This window comes from Falco peregrinus, chromosome 3 (genome assembly GCF_023634155.1).
Source record: "Falco peregrinus isolate bFalPer1 chromosome 3, bFalPer1.pri, whole genome shotgun sequence".
Lineage (NCBI taxonomy): Eukaryota > Metazoa > Chordata > Aves > Falconiformes > Falconidae > Falco > Falco peregrinus.
Genome location: NC_073723.1, coordinates 43,636,314 through 43,658,849, shown reverse-complemented (window position 1 = coordinate 43,658,849; position 22,536 = coordinate 43,636,314). Strand labels below are relative to the sequence as shown.

Sequence of the window (22,536 nt, the reverse complement as noted above, 5' to 3'; positions counted from 1 at the left end):
TGAATTATTGAAATGCAGTATGAAAGCCTCCAAAACAAACTTAGATCAGCCCTGCAGCAACATGATGTTGTAAGCCAGCAATTATGATTAATGCATTTTAGTATCTGTGGCCCTAAATTAGCCTAATGCATATTTCAGAGACAATTTTTCATTTTGTTCCTTTGCATGCAACAAGTGACTATGACAAGCAATAGAAGGTGAGCAGGAGAAAAAACCCACCTGTATATAACATTATTATTAGTTTCGCTGCAGAATGATCATTACTTGACTACTAAGGAATACAAAATGTCCATAACGAGCATGAAGCAACAAACAAAATACTGCTATACCATGCATGAATGTTTCGTCACTGTAAGAAGAAACCACTTCTAGCTGGACCAGTAAAACTAAATCAGGAAAGGCTCCATTAGATTTAATAACTTGTTAAGTGATAAGCAAATAGGATTTAAATTCTTGAAATAAAACAGAAACAAAAAACCTGAGAAACAAAACTTCTTACACTGCATAGGTTACCTATCTAATCTACTGGAGTGGACAAGAACTGTTCTGTGGAACAGTAAGAAAGAGTAAGAGGAGATGAATGTTTGCCAAAAAAATTCAAGCCCCCAAACACTCATGCATTTTCAAAATTGTTTTATTGCAGTTGGATAATAGAGATAAATACCTAAGAGCAAAATCCAGTAAGTCACATTTATTTTTCTTTTGGAACAATTCTCCAAACTGGTTGTGTTTTATGATAAAGAACAAAAAGTTGCACTACATTTCAGAACATTTTGTTCTTTAAAACTGGTCAGACAGGTGGGAAATATTAAAGTACTACAGATTAAATGAGTAATTTTCCACTCCAGCTTCATTTCCCAAATTGAACAAGTCCAAGCAAAAGAAACCACGACTTTTTCTGCTTTGGAGATGCGTATCAGCTGGTGATGCACTTCAAGCTATATTAATTTGATTAAAAAGTTTATCCTTAATAACCTGAGACATCAATCCATGTATAGCTTCTATGGTGGTCTTGCAGCTGAAAAACAAGCATAAATTCAACATTGGCCAAACACTAGGCTGAACTGTCATTTTGTCTGAAGATATTCAGCTGTTTTGGAAGTTCAGGGTGCCCATAACCCCATGAATCTTAACAACTGTCCAGAAAGGAAAAGTCACATGCAGCAATTTAGCCATTGTTGCCAATAGCTTTTTGGTACTTAAAAAGCAAACTGACAAGCACTATACACACAAAGACCAATTCCAGAAGACTTCTTTGTCTGTCAGTTTAGGACACCTTACATTAACAACAGCAAGTGAGCTCTGTGGCCATCTGAACCAAAAAAAATGATTAAAAAAAAATAATCCCTGGGGGAATGGAGCTACCAGCTGTTACCAATACCTGAAGGCTCTCACTGTTCTCAACTTTATCTCCTTGCCCAACTCCAGGCCAGCAATGCACAGTAACCACAGCTCCTCTGAGAAACTTTACAGAGAACATTAAAGGATATGTGTATAGAGCTGATCAGTTATTACTCCAAATATGAAACATGTACAAAACCCCCAAAGAGCTGAAAGGATTCTTATTGATCCAAGTTGCATCCAGTGTGGCTCGCTCGGGGATGTAGGGTCAAGCTAACAAATAAAAATGTCTCAAAACAAAATATACAAATGCAAAAGATGGATCAGCCCTGAAGGCATGGAGAATAGGCATACATTACTACTAGATAAAGGAATCCTCCACAAAGGAAGCCAGCTTGGAGCACAGATTGGCCAATGCATGCATACTCTTAGAGAACAGCTCTTAAGAGATGTGTATGTACAGATATGAAGATATCATACAGCCAAGCGTAAGCACCTTTGATGTTAAAGTTTTACAGCGTTCTTCCTATAAAAGGTACACCCGACAGCCCTTTAGCAAACTTTGCAATTTTACTTCCTGAAAGTAATTTAGGTGCCACAGCATCAATTGTCCTGGTGTCTGCACAAGTCTTCTACTGTCTTTTTTCTTAGGAAAGATTATTAGTTGAAGAAAAACATGGATCTGTAGAAGTGTTACAATCCATTTTGGGAACTACAGTAGCCTGTTACACAGGAAAGCAGAATTGATGACAACAACAATCCCTTTCAGTCTTACAATTTATAAACTACTGATGATTACTAAATAAAAACAGGAAACAAAAATTGCTGCAAGAAATAATATGGTAGGATGATCAGAGGAGGAGTTATTTCTTAGAGTAACTGTAAGCATGTGAGAGTCATGTGAAAATAAAATGCCATCAGTATTATGGCACACCAACAAGGGATCAAAATCAAAGCAAACTTGTCAGCAACTCCATCTTTCTCATGGCTTTAAAGCATTGCTATTGTAACTGTTTCACCACAGGAACTAGGTGTTATCACTTAACAGGGCTGTTGGGAGTTAGCAATAGCCTTCCACTGCAAATGTATTCTACAGCTAAAATAATCTAAATGGGTATTAACTTCTGTAAAGTTAACCCTCCTCCTAGTCAAACATGTTTGTTAGAAAAGTTGTACAAGCTGTTTACTTTCCGTAACATGGAAACAAATGCACAGAAGACACTAGCACAACAGCAACGCTGATTCCATTTAGCAATGACCATATTACATTTGCAGGTATTCCCTCACTGCTTACTGTGGAACAAAGGATGACTCCTCTCCTTATTAAAGCAAAGTCCATGTTCACCTGAGTCATACTGAACATGATGTAAATAAAATAATTTATTTATAAATCAAGTCTCTTCACAAAAGGCTTCCATTTTGTCTCTTGATTTTTTTAGCTATTATTAAACTTGCCACTAATCTGGTATCTCAAAAATCAGCTCCTTAGTAAAGTTTGTACTATGGCACACATTGCTAACGGGGGCAAGGTGGGTGGGTGGGGAAGAAAAAATACAAGAAACTGTTCTACGTATCAGGATAAAATGATGAGGAAGAGGACCAGGAAGCCACCAGATCTGGAGCTGAACATCCTAGATTTTATGCCAATTTTTTCTGTCTGTTCCAAGGGATTCTACAGAATTGTTCCTTATTAAATGGAATTGTATCTCACTCAGAACACTCCTAAGATGCATGCAGGTGAGTCCTGTCTTCTCCACAGATGGACCTCAGATTGTACTAGCATGTACAGTACAGTACTTCTTGGTTTTCAAAGTCTGAAATTTGCCAAATACAATGTTCTTGAACAGCCCAAGATACTGTATGACTTGTTGGATACTATTACTCTTTGTTAAAGATTTTAACTTGGAAAAATGGTAACCGTAACACTAGATAGTCTAAAGCACACATATTGTTCTTAAGATTATTGGGTGAGATATTAGTGAGAAGCAAATTTTGTACTTCAAAGTTCACAAAAGAAAAGGGCTGACTACCAATAAACATATATAAGGACACTGAGGGAAGACACTACAATGGCTTTGAAATAATGCTGTACACTCAGTGGCGGTAAGTTCATTAACTGATAATAGCAAGTATTTGCTATCAGGCAGGGTAGCTAAATATAAAGGCCAGAATGTCTGTAAATCTACTTCTAAAAAAACCCCAAAACCCCAAACCCAACCCAACCCAAACCAAAAAGCCACCCTTCTTTGTTTGTGGGAAAAGGATGTATTAATTAAGAAATATGGAAAAAAGGGACTTCTTAAATATTTAAGTGAGTGGAAATATTACACAACTGTAAACTAAACTTACTGGACTGTTAGCACTAACTCTTAAAATCACATTCTATATAATAATATTATTTACTGTTAGTTTAAACCTCATTAACCACATAAAATGTGCTATTTTCTAGCAATACTACCATTTTGCATTTGACAGAAAACATCTTTTTTGGTTTGCCATCTACTGACGCAATTTAATAGGGATCTTTTGTTTAATAAACTATTTATTCCAGAAACAAAGATTGAAAAGCCATTTTAGGTGTAGTAAAGGCTAGATTTTCTTATTCCTATCTATAATCTGATCATTCCTACCTATAATCAAGGTAAGTTACAATTAAAGGCATGATATAAATTCAAAACAAAACATCACTTTTTACAGGGATGAACACATGGATGCATTAAACTAAAAGAGAGTAGGTTTAGATTAGATATTAGGAATAAATTCTTTATTGTGAGGGTGGTGAGACACTGGAACATGTTGCCCAGAGAAGCTGTGGATGCCCCAAACCTGGAAGTGTTCAAGGCCAGGCTGGATGGGGCTTTGAACAACCTGGTCTAGTGGAAGGTGTCCCTGCCCGTGGCAGGGGGGTTGAAACTAGATGATCTTTAAGGTCCCTTCTAACCCAAACCATTCTGTGATCTTACCTGTCTCTTGTTGCTTTTGCAAGTTTGTCTTCTGATTTCTTATCATGAGTCTCTAAACCCAGCATGAAACTGCCCCTTCCAAGCTGAGCTTCTGACTGTTCTAATTTTTCAGACAAATCAAAGACTTGGCCAGTGGTGTAGTCTGCATTCTTAGGAGAAAGAAGGCAATAAACATACTGAATTCTAAGCTATAAATTCCAGCATTTACACACAAAATAAACAAAATCTGAAAACAGCTTTTAAGACTGTAGCACTGCACATTTTAACCTGTATCTGCAAGTGATACAGAAGTGGCAACAGAAGCTGACAAATGCTTAATGCCTAAAGCCTGAAATGAGCACTCTCTATTACTTTCCACCTATGACCTAAGTTACAAAATAATAAGTGAAATTCAGTTGGTTCTGACGACAAGAAAAGGTATACAATCGGCTTTTGCAGAAGGAAGTTTTTGATGTTGAGCTGTACATTGAAGGTCTACCTGCAGTATTTATGTTGCAAGCTTGCTGTAACAGTTCAATTGTTTTTTTGGGGTTTGATTTTTTTTAAAAAAGTGTTTACTTATTCAATAGCACTATTTTAAGGCATACTATTCATTAGAGTGCTGTAAAGAGATACAAGGTTAAAAGGTGTTTAAGACAAAATCTAAGCATATAGAGAATGCAGTAAAATTAAGTTATTCTCACCTTTTACTTTTAAAGAGCAAATATAGGAACATTCCAGTATTTATGATTAAGAAAACCTTCCTTTCTTTAATCTGACAAATAGATTCATAATGTGGGATCTATCTATATCAGTGTCCCATTAAGCATTTTACAGTAGAGGGTCTGGCTTTCAGCACTAATGAATTCATATATGCACATGAAAGCATACCACGGTACTTACAGTAAGCAAACTAGAAGAACTGAGAGTGTTCACCCAGTACTTGTTCCATAGAAGCTCAAGCAATTTACGATCCAAAGATGATTTAAAGTACGAGACTTCTAAAGCATAATACCTTTAAAAACAAACATGCAAACAAAATAAGCTTTCATCTAAATGTGTCATTTTCCTTTAACACCTAAAGCACACGTATCTCAAAAAAATCGCTATCAATGGCAAATATCTTCAAAAATTTGAAGCACTGAACAATAAAAGTTACCCTCAGTTCCAATTCTAACTCTAAAAGATTTTCCAAAAGTGTTTCATATATAGCTTTAACACAGGTATACATAATCCCCACATATATTGCTGTGTTCTCTTTAATGAGATTGCAAGTTTTTTTAAATTATTCTCTTAACAACTTGTGCAATTCAATGATTCTAAGATCTTTAATACTATAATTGCCACTTACAGATGGTTACAGTTCTGCATATATCACCTCTAATCAATTAGGAACGTCTGACAGAAGTAAATGGTACAAACAGGCAAACCATCTTACACTCTACCACACCCATTTTAAAAGCCAGGCTTTAGTGATGCTAAGAAATCACAAGAGATGATAAAGCAGACTGAAAGCTGAGCTATGCAAAGTCATTTGTGTTGGTAAATTACAGCAACATTAAAGAGCTATATTAAACTTAATGTTGATCAGGAAATTCCCAAGCAGGTTATCAATAATCATATTATCTCTTGATTGCTCTGGAAAGTTATTTTGCTTAGCATTTCTGTAAGAAATTCCATCTGAGATAACAATGCTTTGAAGTTCACCAACACACAACACTAATATTTCTGTGATAGAACAAATACCTTTATTTCACATATATAAAGAAAAATGAGGTAGCAGGTCAGTTCTTCATAGACATGTGGCACATTCAAAGTGAAATCCAAGTTGTTGGAGGAATTGTGTAATAAACTTGCTTAAAAAAATAAAATGGAAGCAGCTGTATTTGGGCATTGAACACCAATTAAAAGAGAGAAGTTTGACTAGGATTATTCAGACTGCTACTATGAAGTCACTGGCATTCCAAACAGACAGGATCATTAAGGGTCTAGAGAAGCCTTATGATGTGCAGCTGAGGGTACTGGGATTGCTTCGCTTGGAGAAAAGAAGGCTCAAGGGAGACCTTACTGCTCTCTTCAGCTACCTGAAAGGATGCTGCAGTGAGGTGGGTGTTGGGTCTCTTCTTCCAGGTAAGAAGTGACAGGGCAAGAGGGAACTGCCTCAAGTTGTGCCAGAGGAGGTTTACATTGGATATGAGGAAAAAATTTTTCACCAAAATAGTTGACAAGCACTGGAACAGGCTGCCCAGGGAGGTGGTTGAGTTACCATCCCTGGAGGCATTTAAAAGACTAATAGATGTGGCGCTTAGAACAGGGTTTAATGATAGACTTGGTATCTAGGTTAACAGCTGGACTCTATGATCTTAAAAGATCTTTTCCAGCCTAAATGATCCCACGGTTCTATGATCATCATTCAAGTTCTCAACTTTTAATTCTTAGTCAGACTACCCATACTCCTGAGAGGACACCACCAATCTAATATTTTGTATTATCTGTAATTCAGTAATGTGACACATTTCCAGTTTTTTTTTCTTCTCTTTGCCTAACAGCTTTTTCCTTCTGGGAAAGACTGGAAAATATTTTCTTGGTCTGGAAGGAAAGAAATGGCTTGTACAAGAAGCCAGCTCCCTGAAATGGAGATTAGAATGATAACTATTAAGCACTTCCAACTTCAAAAAAACCACCAAGCAGCTCTCCCAAACCAAACACCTCTAAAATAGAAAGGATGAAACATACCTTCCTTAAAAGCATGGGTTTATTTATGGCTAATGCCAGACCTCTGAAATGACGGGAACATTACAGTTCTGCAAAGATTTCTGTGTAGCTACTGTTATGGATTTTTCCTCAAATTGAATAGGAAGACTAATTCCAACTGTTTTAATTTCTTCATCTCTTCAGTGTCAAACTTTGCACGCAACTATAAATGCACTGGCAACTATAAAGTGCACTGAAGAACAGATATCCATGCAACAGAACTGTGGAAAAAACTACGCAACAGTCTACAGGACACATGGGTGTCAATCAGATCTTCAAGTTCTCTGTACACAGCTGCTTAAATTGTAGGGCCTGTCAAACACCTGAAGGTAGAATTGAAACCAGGCTGTTATTGAAAGAAGCAGTCCCATCTTTCCTTTGCAAACCCTGTGTCTCCAACATCTGTCTCTACTTTCCACCCCACCTTAGCTTAACCAGCAAGAATGTACGTGCTTCCACAAGTTGGGCCAGATCATGGAACCAGACCAGCAAAACAAATGCCTTGCCAAGTAAGTAAATGAAGGTATGAAGCAAGGAACACGTGGCTGGGATAGAACAGTTAAAGAAAGAATGGTTAAAACTATACTACCTTTTTAATTAATGGAAAGTAAATTAGCAGGACAGAAAAAGCAGTGATTTTTCCTGTTGCTGATGTTACCTTTGAAGCAGTTCCTCTTTCCAATCCTACCAAAGACAGAAAAAATCTTAACATGCCCAGTGATGTAGGATAACAAGATGCATGGCACTTGCCACTACTCCGAAGAGCTGACTAGGAAGATTACAGTCTTCCTAGCCCCACTGCTAAGTCTATATCTGACCCTTTCCTCCCTGCCCTAAGAAAAAAACGCTGCTTAAAGGTGTTCAGGAATGAACTGCTAAAGCTTTTAACAGAGTTAATCTTCATCTTTGTGGCAGTTCTCCCTTAAAAGATCTCCTGATAAACAACAATAACACTTTTTCAAAAAACAGTGCTAAAGCAACAAAGAACTTTTAGACTTGAAACACTTAAAGAAATGTACTTTTCTGTACTGAATCACTAACCTAAACACAAAAATTGAGAACTTGTGCTAGAGTTAGTAGTTGTTATGTTACTTACTGTTTACAGTGCACACCAAAGTCTTCTATTTTATTAAGTGGAATAGTCTGGTATTCAGAGGGACCTTCATCTGGAGGTTTATAGCCCTAAAAATTAAACAAAGGGCAAAACAGACAGTAATTAAGGGACTTTTTAAAATGCTTAAACCCTCTGAAAGCACTTCAGAAAAACTCTAGTTTATGCAATTCTACTTTATTCTTCCTAGGGAAAATGAATTTCCCCAGTAGCCTGAAATTTGGAATTTTCTTTTGCCTTACCAGTAGTCATTACATTTTCAGGTCAATCAAAAAGCATGTTGGAAGTAAACTAGTAGTCATAGTTGAGATTTTTCAAACAAGTAAGATGGCAAGCTATGATTAGGTAATTTCTTAAATCAATGAAAGAGCAAACTTCTTCTAAGACAGTAATTCTCTACCTATTCTTAGAAGTTATTTCAGTCCTTTTTTGAGGGAGGATAGGAGGCATGAGAAGAGGGAAGAAACAGCCATGCCTTAGATATGCCTTAGGGATACCTAACATCTCAGTTACTTATATAGCCAAGATGGTGCCTCTCACAGGTACTAACTAGGCAAGAACTGCCTGCAGATCACCATGAGGACTCCCTAACAGTAGGCTTCTAATACGCGTTTTGTATATACAGTTTGGTTTTCAGGTGCAGGATTCTTCTCCCTGCTCAGAATTCTTGAAGTATTTATGAAGTGGTTTTGCCTATTGAATTTTCTCCTGAATCACAAACTGTTCTAAGATCTCTTGTGTATTTGTTCAGAAAAGTAATACTTGAATGCAGCTAGGAACCTCTCACAAACATTACTGTTAATTACAGTTTTACTAGATGTCAGCCTGAACTTCTTGATGAGTCAATAATAACTGGATACTTGATATACCTGAACTTTTATTAGATTGAAATGAAATAGCACTGTTGTATTTCTGCCAGAAGTATAAATAAAAGACTGCATTTGGAGATCTAGATCTCTCATATTTATGTAATTCTCTAGGTTTTAGCCTAACCCTTCCATATTGTATAATTAACTTTTTTTTGTACATTATTTTGTGAAGATTTGTGGTATTTATTAAAAAGACTTAAGTAGATAGTTTTGAGTCTTCCTTTCCTAAAATGGAAAGCATATCAAAACATATTAAACATGCTATTAACATCTGGGTTTAGGTGTAAAATATGTTAAAGAATTAACATGACTATTTTGATGAATACCACCTACCACTATATCCACTAAAAAAATAGTTACATGGAGCTATATATTAAGAACAGCTCCACTATTTAGGCAGTCTACTTGATTTAATACTGCCAAAAATCTATGAAAAACAAACTAGAAGTCAACCTTTGTAAGTGTAATCAATATCCAAAAACATGCAATAACCAATATATCAGCACATCTTTTTCTTTTAGTCTTTTCTTTGTGAATGAACAATAACATACAGTAGAACAGAGTAGATCAGTCAGATGATCAAACTACAGTAATTGTTAGAATCAATCTATTACTGATTTAAAAACAGTTCAGTGATCACGCACTAATAATTTTAACTATTTACCTTAGGATATGTCCTAAATGCTCCAAGATTTACTTTTCCTGCAGATATTGTTCTTGTTGGATCAATCTGTAGAAATACAAATAATGCTTGTTATGTGCATTTTATAAATTATTACAGGCATAAATTAACTTTACAGTAATTCTATTGCAGAAATATAATTAGTGCATATTGTATTAGTTTTGTCATAAACAGTACTTTTTCAGTTGGCGTCTGTTGGTACGAGACTCTCTGAAAAGATGGGAATATTAATAGCCTTCTGTGGACCATGTTTTCAAACTCATTTTCTTTTATTTCCCAAATACTTTAAAGAAATTGCACTTAAGAACAATCAATAAACCATAATAAATATCTGCATTTTAATCTTATAACCCCTAGAGGTAAGAAAAAGTATTATGGGATCCGCTGCATATTCCTAAATACAGGAAACTAATGAAGCAAACTCCTTGCAAACATATATACTCACGCCCTGTTTAATTTTAAAAGCAATTAAAAAAAGAAGGGGGGTGGGGTGGGGAAGGGGGGAAGCAGTCCCAAGGAAAGTGTTCTGAATCTGTGAAACTACGTCATAAGAAAACTCGCACGGTGGAAATACTTCTTAAGGGTCATTTGTAATTCCATCAGAGTTATACTCCTGACTAATTTCAGTCTTTTTCCCTTTATTTGCTTCACTAGTGATGGTTATACAAATATTATTTAAAATAAGGTTTAGTTTTGATTTCAAATGTGATCTGAAGCCTGGAAGACCTTAAAGGGCCTGAAGAGTTTCTTTGGATTTTTTTTTTAAGATATGTCTTCTACCTGTACTATGCTACTAATTTAATTTAAAAGGCATTTTAGATGCCAAGTAACAGAACTTTGTGAACACATTTTGTTCTATTTCGACAGAAGCAACAAACACAACAAAAGAAACAGATTTTTGTTCTGTTGCAGGAGATTGAATATGGGTTGCTCGATACTTTTTTTTGCGAAAGTACCAAGCAGAACTTTAAGTTAAGAGTGATGTATGGATTCCTACAGAGATACCACACCTGGAACAATGCAGTGAAAATGGCCTCAGTAAGGAATACCACTGGTTTGATCAGTACATGGCCAGCAAAGCAAAAGGAGCAGTACCAATTCAAAATTTGGATCTAACACTTCCACCATGCAAAATACACACTACTAGAATGTTAAGTCGGAAATGTACAAGTTATTCTCCCCTCAGCATAGTTTGCTATGCGTTTTTATCAACTATCACCCAGTACTTACAACGACTGCTACAAAGGGTTCTTGAAATTGCTGATTAAGCATCTGGGTACTGACATCAATTCCAGAGAGCCAGCAGCCATAGCCAGGGTGACTGTGATACCAGCCGATTGCATTTTCTAGACGACCAACCTAACAGCAGTGAAGAAAAACACACCCAGTGTTAATCTCCATTCCAAAAATATCAGCTGCCCTCTATTGGGCCTTTCTGCATCACACAACATGGTAAGGACAGAAAGAGCACACACAGCCTGTGATGCTAACTTACTAAACTAAATACTAAAACCATGTCTTATTTTGCTGAATTATTTTCCAGAAACCATACAACTTGTAATATTAGCATTCTCTGTTACAACTACTACCACAGAACAAAGACCTTCAAGGAGCCAGGAGCTCCTTCTTCAGCAACAGCTGAAGTACAGAAGAGATTTCACATGGCAAGATGGTAAGTAAGCTGGGACTCCTCAGTGTGGATGAGAAATTTCTTAGGAGTATATATAAAGTTTATATAATCTCAGATAATGTATCGTATGTCAGTAGAGAACAGATATTAATTTTTTAGTACAGTAACACATCTCAGAGGCATACAGAGACATTATTGGTAGGTTTCAAAAAAATAACTTCAGAGGCATGTTTTCAAACTCCAGAAGTAACAGAAATTATTGCCAGAGCATGCTCTGGAAGCCAGAAGATTAATTTTTGAGATTTTTAGGATCAGAAAAACTCAAAACAGGAGTTTCCAAAGAATACCCCTGGCTATCTGTACAAGTACTGGAAGAAAAACAAACAAAACAAAAACCCAAACAGAATAAACACCTATCACACCTAATTTTGTAATTCTCTCTCAGGAATTGCTTACTGGCTGCTCCATACCGAGCTGAATAATTTTGGTACAACCCTATATGCCAGTTCTTAACTGTGAGTTGTATGTGTGGATGCATCACCTGCTTGGTTTTGCCAAACACTAAATACATCAGGGAGGTTAAATCAGAAAAATATTGAGATGAGACAGAACACCCAAACTGCCTACTGAATGGAACAATTATTTTATTTTTGAATTGGTGAATATTATTTATATTTTCTTTACAACTCCCATAACACAGATATAGACACCAAGAAAACACTAAAGAACGTGTTATTTTTCAAAGCCGAATAACACATTTTAACTGTATTAACACCAGATCCTGCCCATGGAGAAGCAAATAACTAGAATGCTGGTGTCTGTAAAGTACTTATGCAGGGGAATATATCAACTTGCAATCTAATATTAAATAGAGCTATTCCAGGATCAACTGTTTGCCAAAATCAAGTGTGGAATGGTCAGCAAGCAAACTCTGCCAGAGCACCAGTAAAGCTGTGTAATTATATTTGCACACAAGTTCAATTTCAAAATTGTGAAACCAACTATAGACAAACTGTACAATATAAACAACTAGAAAAAACTTTTCCTATCAAGGAAGTACTCCTACATAAACATGGACTGTTTTAAACATAAAACAAACTAACTGTATATGAGAAAAATACTAATTTTATGCTACGTACTTACTATTTTCAAAACCATTATTTTTACCTAAGAACCGGATAGTATGATTACATGTTTAGGTAAAAACATCTTTCAAGTTACCTACTCTTCTGCAAAAACAGTATTAGCATCATGACATTAATAATTTTCAGATAAAAGGAACTAAATAAATGATTTCTAAATTTCCTCATAAACAGGGATGAATTGTTAAAACCAGTTTCAGGATATAGCTACTTCTGGATTATGTTTACTCTTTTCTGATGTTATGATCCAGACTAATTCGTATCTATTTAAGTATCTTAAACTGTATAGAAGGCTGTGAATACAAGTAAAAGTCTCCAAAATAACCCGAATACTGCTCCATTATCTCCAGTGAATAAACAAGGGGCTTCTGATTTTAGCTGGTTTAAAACAGTTTGATGATTGAAGAAAAAGCAAAGGGCAAACTGGGCCTCAAAACTACTTGAGCTTGGACAGCTAAACATTTCAGCGCTTATTTGTAGTACAGGATTGCCCTGTATTGGAAGAAGCACATCAGTAGGTGCTCTAATACACTATGCTGGTTTCTACATCAGCCATAGGTTAGATTCATATTTCTGTTATCCTTCTGCATGTGAGAATTAGTTTACTGCATAGTCAAGCTGAACATGACATGGACCTCTAGATACAGGGGGACAAAGACAGGCAACAGACATTTGAGTAAGCTCATATAAATTTCCGCATTATAAACATGAATAATTAAGTTGCACTGAAATTTACTTATTCCTTCATTGGCATTTTCTTCACAAATGCATCTTCTTAATTTTTATGGAAAACAGCACTATGGCTATGCAGTAAGACTTCAGAAAGCAAGAATGTAAGAATAAATATCATATTCCTGATCTACAAATCGTATATCTGACACGTACATATTTTATATTTAATTTTGCATACTGTTCTTAGAAACACATATTGTATCAGCTCTTTTAGAAACATGCTCTCTCCTTCTTCCCTCCACAAGCCACCAGATGCAGCCAAGAAAATGCTTCCTGAAGCAATGCAAGACGTTTGGAAAGGAGAACCCAGTACGTGATGACCTGCTGTAAGACACGGAAATATACATGTGAAAACGCTGAGAGGGCCCCGTGTTCCCGGCTGCTGACACAGCCCTCTCTTAGCCATTTCTGAAAAGAGACAGGGCAACTGGGCAGCCGCTTTCTCACTGGGGGTGGGGGTGGGGACGCCTGCAAACCTCACAGCCTGTTCCGGCGCCATCAGTCCACCGGACCCGCCGCCACAGCGCGGAGGGGGAGAAACACCCGCAGCCGCCTCTCCTCACCTGCTTGGCGTTTTCAATGTACGCAGCCATGTACTCGTAGGCGGCCGCCTGAGCGTTGACGCGAGTCTCGGTGCCCTCCACCGGCAGGGCGAAGCTGTCCATGATGATCATGGTCTCCCCGTCCACCTTGCCTAGCATCAGCCCCATCACCTCCAGGTTGCCCCCCGACCTGGCGTGCATCACCATCTTCAGGAGCGCCAGCGCCGAGATCTTGCAGTACTTGAAGTAATGGTGGCTGCAAGGCAGAGGCCGCGGAAGCCGTCAGGGCCGGCCCCATCGCCCGGCCCGCGCCTCAGGCCCCCGCCGCCAGCCCGCCCGCCCCGCCGCCCGGCCCGGCCCCGCTCTCGCTCACTCTTTGGTCCAGGGCTTGGCCGCCAGGATCTCCTGCTGCTGCTTGCGGTCGTACTTGTAGATCTCGTCGATGCTCTGCGCCTCCTGCATGTTGTTGGCCAACTCCCACGTCTTCTGCGCCATCCCGCTCCCGGAAGCGCCGCTCCCCGCCGCCGCCGCCGCCATCGCCCCCCGCACCGGGCCCGGCCCCGGCCCTGGTCCTGGCTCCCCTCACCGCCGCGCCGGCGGAACCAAGCGAGCGGGGGGTTGCGGGGAGGTGGTACGGTCCGCGCAGGCCCGGGGCGGGCGGCGCCGCGCCCCCAGCGGGAGCGCTCGGCTCTGCGCCGCGGCCGCTGCGAGAGGGAGCGCGGCCGGGCGGCGTACGCTGGCGGGCGCTGCCAGGGCCAGCGGGTCGCCCTGGGGCTGCTCAGCGCACCCCAGTCACAGCATGTCGCGTTGCGGCCCGACAGAAGCGCCTGGGGGCTACAGCGCGTTGTCCCTCCGCGCCGCCGCCCAGCCGGCCAAGCGGTGTTTCACAGGGGCTGGCCCACGAAGGCCTCCGTTGAAGGGAGGCCGCCTGCCCGCTCCCCTTCGCCGGTTAAAGCCGCGGCAGCGCAACCCCGGCCCTGCCCTGCCCCGGGACGGAGGCGAGCTGCTGGCGGCTCCGGGGTAAAAGGGGTGCGGCGCTCCGCCCTCCGGAGCAGCAGGGGGCGCTGCTGGGCGCCGCCCGCCGGTTTCCGGGGAGGCGGGAACGCGCGCGGGACGCGAAGAGAGCTGCGGTCGCCGGTGCCGGTGAGCGGTGCGGTCGGGACGGTGCCCGCAGCCCACGTCCTCCCCCGGCAGCCCGGTCTGCCCGCCTCGCCGCGTGGAGGCCGTGCGGCCGCCTGGTTCATAGCCCGGAGTGGGGACAGCCGAGACGAGCGACGGCTTGTGGGGGAACGGGATGGGCCCGGGAGGCAGCGCAGGGCGAGGACGCGGCGGCCGCGGCCCGGACCCCGGTGCCGGGCTTGGGCGTCCCCGCGGAGGGGGGTGGGGCAGCGGGGCTGCGCGAGGCCTTCCGGCGGGAGCCGTTCATTGTGTGGCCGTTGCCTAACTACGGCGCCGCGTTTCTAAAGGGGTTCAGGGGTTGCCCGGGAAACGCCGCTGAGAGCGGCCCGTGCGCGGGCGGGCGCTGCAGGCCGCGGCAGAGGCTCAGCCCCGTCAGGCGGAGAGGGACGTGATCTCCCGGCTCTGAAGGTTTTCCGAAATTAGTGTCTTTTTGCATCAGAGTACGTGTCCTGGAAAAGTAGGTAAGCCCGTATGGTGAGGGGAAGGAAGTAAGTCGCGGAACTTGCTGGTTGGTTGTTCTGAGGGTTAATTGCCTTCACAGTTCGTAAAGTCGTGTTCGTTTTAGTCAGTTTATTAACGGGTGAGCCTTCGGACCCTGGGATTTTTTCTGCTTTTTCATATAAGAACGTGAAAGAAAGGAAGGTGAAAGGTACAGGAGGCACGTCTCTTGTCAGCAAGAGCGTGTTCTGTATGCTGTTCACAGGGCTATAGTGGGTCTAGAGAAGCAGCCCGTACGGGCTGTTAGGAGACCTTAGGAAGTTTGGGTGAAACTTGGAAAAATATTCCTTAACGACACGGTTATGTGACCATATGATCTGTATGTACGATTACTGAACGTGGCACATAGTTGCTTTGTGAAAGCACTTCCCTCCTTGCCACCCCTTGCTGCAGCGTGTATGGATGGGAATTGCCATTTTGCCAGTTTTCCTAATGTTATTTTAATATTATGGTAGCACAGAAGAGGTGAAATCTGTCTAATTTTAAATGCTGTCTTGAAATTTTGTGCTGTGTTTTCCTGAACAAGTAGAGGGTAAGAGAAAGCGTAAAAAAGACTGCAGTATACGTTGTTTTGGATGATTAAGTAGATAAACAGTACACCACTAGATATAATCCACATGGAAACAGACATGCACTGTTTACTCTGGGCATGGATCCAGTTAAAATCTCAGGGTCAAACTTGACTTACTTTCCTAAATAGCTATATGCTATTGTCTGGTATATTTGATTAAGTTGAAGTCTACCTAGCTGACTATAATTATTCAGAGTTGCTTTTGTAAAAACTTCCAGTTTAAAAGGAGAAAAAAAAGTTATGAAAAACTGAAATCTTCTTGAAAGCAAAAATACATTTTTTTATTTTATGGGACATTTTCAGACAGCAGTTGAGTGTATAGCAGCAGGGTGTTTAATGGAATTTCATTTTGAATAATGCAGTGTTTTAGGAATGCAAATACATCCAAGATTTAAAGACGGAAAAGCTGATAGATCTATACTATCAGACATTTTTTAAAGTAGTAGTCACAAAACGTTATGTTTTCCAAAACCTTGAAATATATGTTGTTTGTACCTCATGATTTTGGGGGCATGTGGCTTATTTTTGGGTTTTCAAATGTTTCAAAATCAGCATGTTCTGATTTTCCCTTTTGCTCTATGCACGTGCCCGTGATGCAATGTCTGCAAGCTTAGTTCTGAATCGGCAACTTGTACTAGTAATTGCAAGGGTCTAGAAGGGCACAAAATGCATTCAGACACATTGCTAAACTAGATTGTTTTGCTTCGAATTGAAGTGGTTTTATAGTGCCAGGCTTTACCTTCGTATGTTTGTGCACTCACATGAAGTCAGTTTGGAGTTAACGGTTTGTGAGTTCAGCACTCAGCGCCATCACATAGTTCACTGCACAGCTGGGGACTGCAGTAGCACTTTTTTCAGATAGAACTGTATTGTTTCTTTATTTTTATTGTGATTAGTCACGATCTCTTCACTTGATACAGCAGATGATAAAATTGATTAATATTTGGCAAGATATTTGCTTACATACTGATATATTTTCTGAACTTTATGTATCACATTCAAATTATCAGTCTTTTGCTTCGAATGTATACTATTTTTAATTTCTTTTCTTTTGCTTTCAGTATAATATACTCTTGCTTATAAGGTTTGCAGTCATGCTTATTTTAAGAAGATCAACTCAGGCAGAAAGGGTGTAAGACATAAAATGTCTAGCTATTTTCTAAGAGGCATTGGCCACTTTTCCTGGCTTTTTAGCTGTATTAAAGGTATGTTGAATCAACACTGCTGTAGCGTTAGTAGTCTTAGTATTTTGTAAGGGCTGGAGTTGTGAGCTTTCCTCACAGCAATTTAATTGCCTGTGTAGTTCAGCTGCAACTGTTTTGTCTCCCGATTTTTAATTTATTGTATTGCTCTTTTGAGCAGTATGTTGGGAGTGCAGAATGCTAGAATATTCATTGTGTTCCTTGTACTAGATAGAAAATATACTGCAAATACTCTTTTCCGTATACTGTCTCTCAGAATAAGTTTGGTACCATTCCATTACAGTGATTTGGAAACAGTTTTAGAGTTTATACGTGTTATTGTAAGTAGAGGTAAGGAATACAGATGTTACAGCCAACAAGCTTTTGAAAAGACTTCTCACAGCGCTGCCTTCTGTATGTGGTAATTTTCCTCTTGGTGGCTTTGCAGCACTGGGTAGGTGATGAGACAAACTTTTAGATTGTTTCACCCATTCAGAACAGTTTCTTTGTTATTCTTAAGCAACCTGATAGGCTAAATAAAATTTATCAGTGCCTGGAAACTTACCCTCTTTTAGATTTCTTCTATCCTTTAGTAGTGTGCAAAACTAATGGGATTAAAGATTTAGGACAAATCAGATGGAGAAATTTATTTTTGGAATTGATTGTCCTCTGTTACCACTAGGAGTTGTAAATAGGTTGTCCTAGTTCTGCCTCCTCTGTAGCAATACTATAATTTTGTATTATGACTTAAAAAATGGTGTTAATGCAAGAAGAAATGTTTAAAAGAATACATTTTAGGGAATATGTCAAGCGGGTGTATTCTTTAAATGAACAGCATGCAATTACTTTATCTGATGGAATTTTGACTTTTTTTCTCTTCATCTTCTAGTAAACATTTATTTCAGTCTCTGGATGCATCGTTTTATGTTTACCTATGTAGTATCTTACTCTGCTGGTCTTTGAGATGGGTTTTTTTGTTTTTAAATTCTTTGATCCTTTTCCTGAAGGATATATAAGAAATATATATTTTCTTATATGCTTTTATCGTTGGCCAGTTGTTTACTTCATACAATCTGTAGGCTTTAGCAAGATACTGAATTAACTTCAATAAAACTGCTGTACAACCTGTGTTTAGGTACCACATGTGATGGGATTGCTTAGGAACCTGCCTAAGCAATCGGGTTTTTTTAAGTTGTATGGGTAGTATTAGAGGGGTTTGAGGTCATAATTTTCTTCTTGGTTCCATGCTTCCTTTCGGTGTGGAATATAACGCACGCATTTTTTATTTGCAGGTTTGGTTTTACAAAACTTCTCCTGAAGTGGAGTTAGTGAAAATTCTGAGTGGAGATTAGAATGGGTAGGCTTGTATGCAGTCGTTCTTTTTGCTTGTGTCTTCCTTCTTTCTATGACTACTTAGTATGCAGCTTTGCAGTATTTTTAGTTCTGATAACACTAGCCTAACAAAGAATATTCAAAGTCTGAGTGTGTGCCTTAACTTGTGTACAGTTCCATTGTTGTGAATTTGATTCTCTTTAATTTTTATTATCAAGTTATCTAGAAGCAGCAATATACAGTAAATTGCACAAATAAGGTGCTAAAATTTCTGTTGCGAAGGGCTTTCAGTTAAGTAGGCAAGATGCACAACTAATGGAAGAGCGGTAAGCAGCTTTCCTCAGTACGGGTTTTCTTACAGAGAAGTGACTTGTCTGATTGCAAGTCAATGCTGCCTGATATCCATGATCTTACAATTATTGCAGAATTGTAGCTGTTCTTACTGCCTCTATTTTATTGTTACAGGAATTAATGATACACTGTTGGCTCCAACTCTAGAAATACTATGCATGCATTTTGTGTTTTGTGGTTTGGGTTTTTTTTCCTTTGTTTTGTGATTTTGGGGTTTTGGTTTTGAATAAGCTTGATGATTTTTATGACTTCTTGTGGTAGTAACAAGCCCAGAATTGATTGTATGATTGATCGTTATTTTAAAGTATATGTGTATTTTGCACTTTTTGTACTATTTTGTCTAACAGTTCTTTTATCCTGTCTGTTTTTTATGTTGTCTAGTTTTGATGTTATAATTTACTTAACAATAAACTTGTGCTAGTGTGTTGTGAAGGGCCATTGGTAGACTTGCAGTTAAAAAAAAAAAACAACCCCAAAATACTTTAACCAAGTTAGAAAAAAAAGATTAGAGGAATATCTTCAGTCTTACAATCTGAAATCTTCGAATTTTTTCTCTGGCAAAACATCAAGTAATCTCCATGGATGGGTGGCCTGAGTCAGATGTTTTGTTGACCGAGCAAACATCTCAAGGCTTGTAGTTCTGAAGGGGAAATTTGAGTATTACTTCTGCTGTCTTAAATAACTATAATTGAGCTTTAAATTCTTGAGGTTCTGTTGTAGATGTAGAGGCAATGTCTTTTCTATAACTTTAGATATGATGGCAGATGATTTAGACAAACTTATTGAAGATCAGAAGGCTAAGTTGGCACAAGATAAAGCAGAACTTGAAAATGATCCACCTTACATGGAAATGAGGGTAAGAGTATTAAACAGTTTTCGTGAATTTAAACATTTCTATTGCTAGGGTCTTGATATATAAGCTTGTTTTTACTATGTGCTTTTAAAACTTTATTTGTTGTGGAAGTATATATTAAAGATGTATTTATTCAGATTAATTTCTAACTGAAATACTTGGCATCTGTATTTATGTAGATTTATAAAAACCTCCTTGCCACCCCGCATACAAATAACATTTATATTTTACAAGTGGGAAAACTTGTGAATGGTTATCATTTTTTCTTCCCCCCTCCATAGGGAAGCTGGCTAGCAGGCATCTCTGTCTGCTCCAGAGCATAGGGCTAGGGGTAGGGATGGAAAGTATAAATATCCTCAACATTTCTGTTATGGAAACAAGGAAATATAAAAGGCAAATTACTTAATCCAATTAAACAAGATCTGTTCTTATTACAGTTTTCGTATTAGAAATTTTAGTACCTAATTTTAAAACTAGAAGGATTTTAGAATTTGCAGATCACCATTAAGTTGTCTTAATAGTGCCAGTACCTGGTAAAAAGCTGTATCTAAATAATTCAAGCTGGCTAAGTGATATGGTAACTAAATCAAGTCCCCAGTTAAAAAAGGAATTTTGATTTGTTTGTTGTTTGACTTAAAGCCCCAAACAGCTTGAGCTTTTAACAGCAATTATAATATTTTTTCACTCCCTTTTTGTTTCATCAGAAGGTTATGAGAATTCATCTTTACCCTTCTGTGGGTAATATAAATATTTTTACCAAGTTATAATAATTCTCTCCAGAAAGATTTATTCACTGGAGAAAGTTAATTCTTAGGGAGCTGTGAGGAACTGGGCTTCCTTTATTTTTGTCTTCTCTGCTTGGAGCAAGTTTAAAGAGAAGGAGACTATTTCCAGCCTATAGTTCAATAAAGTCCTAAGGTGGATGGTGAAAGCATAGTTGCAGGGAACAAATGTGTTAAATTTGCGCTGTAATACTCTGTAATTCTTTCATCGTTTCAAGCAGCACATCAAATCAGCCTCCATAAAAAACCCCCCCCACAGGATATGTGTAAACTGTGAAACAGTTGTGGATTATGATGTAAATCACAGTTGATATTCATGGAATTATTTAGGTTGGAGAAGGTCATAACATGAAATACATTGAATGTATTGAAATATATTAAACTAATAATCCTGTGTTGTAGAGGAGAACTACTTCTGGCAGTATTAGTGAAATGTATAACTTCCTTAATGTGTTAATCCAGCATCACTTTCAATCTCTTTATTCTCCAATGCTGACAATTATGTTAATAATGTTGTTCTTATATGTGATATTTCTTTTATCTTGTGATGCAGCAATGCCTTTTGCTTTGTTTTCAGAATAAGGAATCAGAAAAGCTTTCTGAGACCAGCAAAATGTTAATCTCCATGGCTAAAGAAAATATACCTCCAAACAGTCAACAGAACTATTACTTAGGTATAGTATATATATTTTTTAATATGTCTTTAGATTTAAATGACATTTAATAACCTTTGAGAATTTTGGAAGGGAATTACTGCTTTGGACTTTTAATTACAGGATGATCATTAGAATTCAAGCGCATACCAGTTCTTCAGTCTTCCACATGTCTTGAGATTGTATGGAATTTTTTTGTAGTTATGCTTTTTTTTGAATAATTAAAATATGCTTATTCTTTTTCTGCTTGTAAAGGTAGCCCCACTGAAAAAAACCCATAACAAAAAGCTGCTTTCCAGTCCTTGACAGATTATCTCTCCTTTCCTGTTGTATTTGGGTGGAGCAAAAGCTCTGGAAGTACATCTTTCATCCGGACTTTATGGCAAAAGGCTATGTTCTCTGTACTTTGTGCCAGGGAAGTAAGGATGCTTTTTCTTTCAGCCTCTAAGCTAAAGAGTCCTCGTCCAACTTTGCTCAAATGCACACAGTTACACTAATTTTTCTTTTAAATGTGAAGTGTCTTTTAAATGTTTAGGGATACAGTACTAGACTGATTGTATTGCTTTTCAAATTTTGTTATAGTCATTTACTATACAAGGAAAGAACAAACACTTAGTTTTGGTTGAAGTCTTAGCGAAGTAAAATGGTTAGATTTGTTTTGCTGACTGTTGGCTTAATTACAATTGTCTTTAAAAATAGACCTGTTTTCTCTGTGTTCTTTGTGATTCTGTTTGAAAATGTATAATGGTGTTCCTTTCTCCATATTACTGTTTCTTTAAGGTGCTGCCTTTCCTGACGTGGCCTACCATCCCCTTTCTGTAGGCACTACTGTTTTTCCTTAGTTACACTTGTGTAGCTTGGGTTTGTCTTGAGAGCTTCAGAGCTTTTATGTGTCCTTCTTGTTGACAGGTAACTTTTCTTTCAGGTGTAGACACCTGGGTTTTGTGCATCATTAACTTTCATACTGTGCTTACTGTCATGCTGGTGCAATTCTGTAACTTCCAGTGGGAGTAAAAGCTGTCCTTTTATTTTAACGAAGATTCATCAATGGATATTTAGTGTTGTTTACATCAACCTAATCTAATCTATCTTTTAAGTAAGTACTCCTGCTATACTTAATGTTATGTCCACTTTATAATTCTAACAGAATTTGTGACCAGAAAAGTGCATGTCTTAAATTAAAAAAAGGAGCCTGAGCTTGTGAATCTGGAGGCCCAAACTAAAAATATTAGCTGCATAAATAAACCCATGGTTTTTATAAGCATGTTGTATAAACAGAACTTCCAGCCATCAGCAAGGCAAGGTCCTCTAAAACCTTTACAGGAAAACTTCACTAAATATTAGCTTAAGTGATAGTTGAATATTCCTTGCTGCAAGGCTAAATATTGTTC

The 22,536-nt window shown here is 38.6% G+C and overlaps 2 protein-coding genes across 10 annotated transcripts in view; one reads left to right on the top strand and one right to left on the bottom strand.

Annotated features, from left to right (window-relative positions):
* Positions 1 to 616: 616 nt before the first annotated feature.
* On the bottom strand, positions 617 to 14,451 carry COPS5 (COP9 signalosome subunit 5). The gene is made up of 8 exons (XM_055799366.1): positions 14,119 to 14,451; positions 13,767 to 14,001; positions 10,930 to 11,058; positions 9,682 to 9,747; positions 8,134 to 8,219; positions 5,187 to 5,298; positions 4,305 to 4,453; positions 617 to 1,018 (listed from the first exon to the last, which is right to left on the bottom strand). The coding sequence occupies exons 1-8, from the start codon at positions 14,280 to 14,282 to the stop codon at positions 934 to 936; spliced, it is 1,026 nt and encodes a 341-aa protein (XP_055655341.1). The 5' UTR covers positions 14,283 to 14,451; the 3' UTR covers positions 617 to 933.
* A 150-nt stretch (positions 14,452 to 14,601) lies between these two features.
* Positions 14,602 to 22,536, top strand: part of CSPP1 (centrosome and spindle pole associated protein 1) — a 64,115-nt gene continuing 56,180 nt past the window's right edge. For 7 of the 9 annotated variants that reach the window (XM_027791714.2, XM_013302020.3, XM_027791711.2 and 4 more), the window contains exons 1-3: positions 14,602 to 18,531; positions 19,610 to 19,713; positions 21,070 to 21,166. In XM_027791714.2, the coding sequence (XP_027647515.2) occupies positions 18,528 to 18,531; positions 19,610 to 19,713; positions 21,070 to 21,166 (205 nt within the window). In that variant the 5' untranslated portion in view covers positions 14,602 to 18,527. The remainder of the gene's footprint in view (positions 18,532 to 19,609; positions 19,714 to 21,069; positions 21,167 to 22,536) is intronic. The other 2 variants (XM_055799363.1, XM_055799362.1) reach the window with 2 other exon arrangements.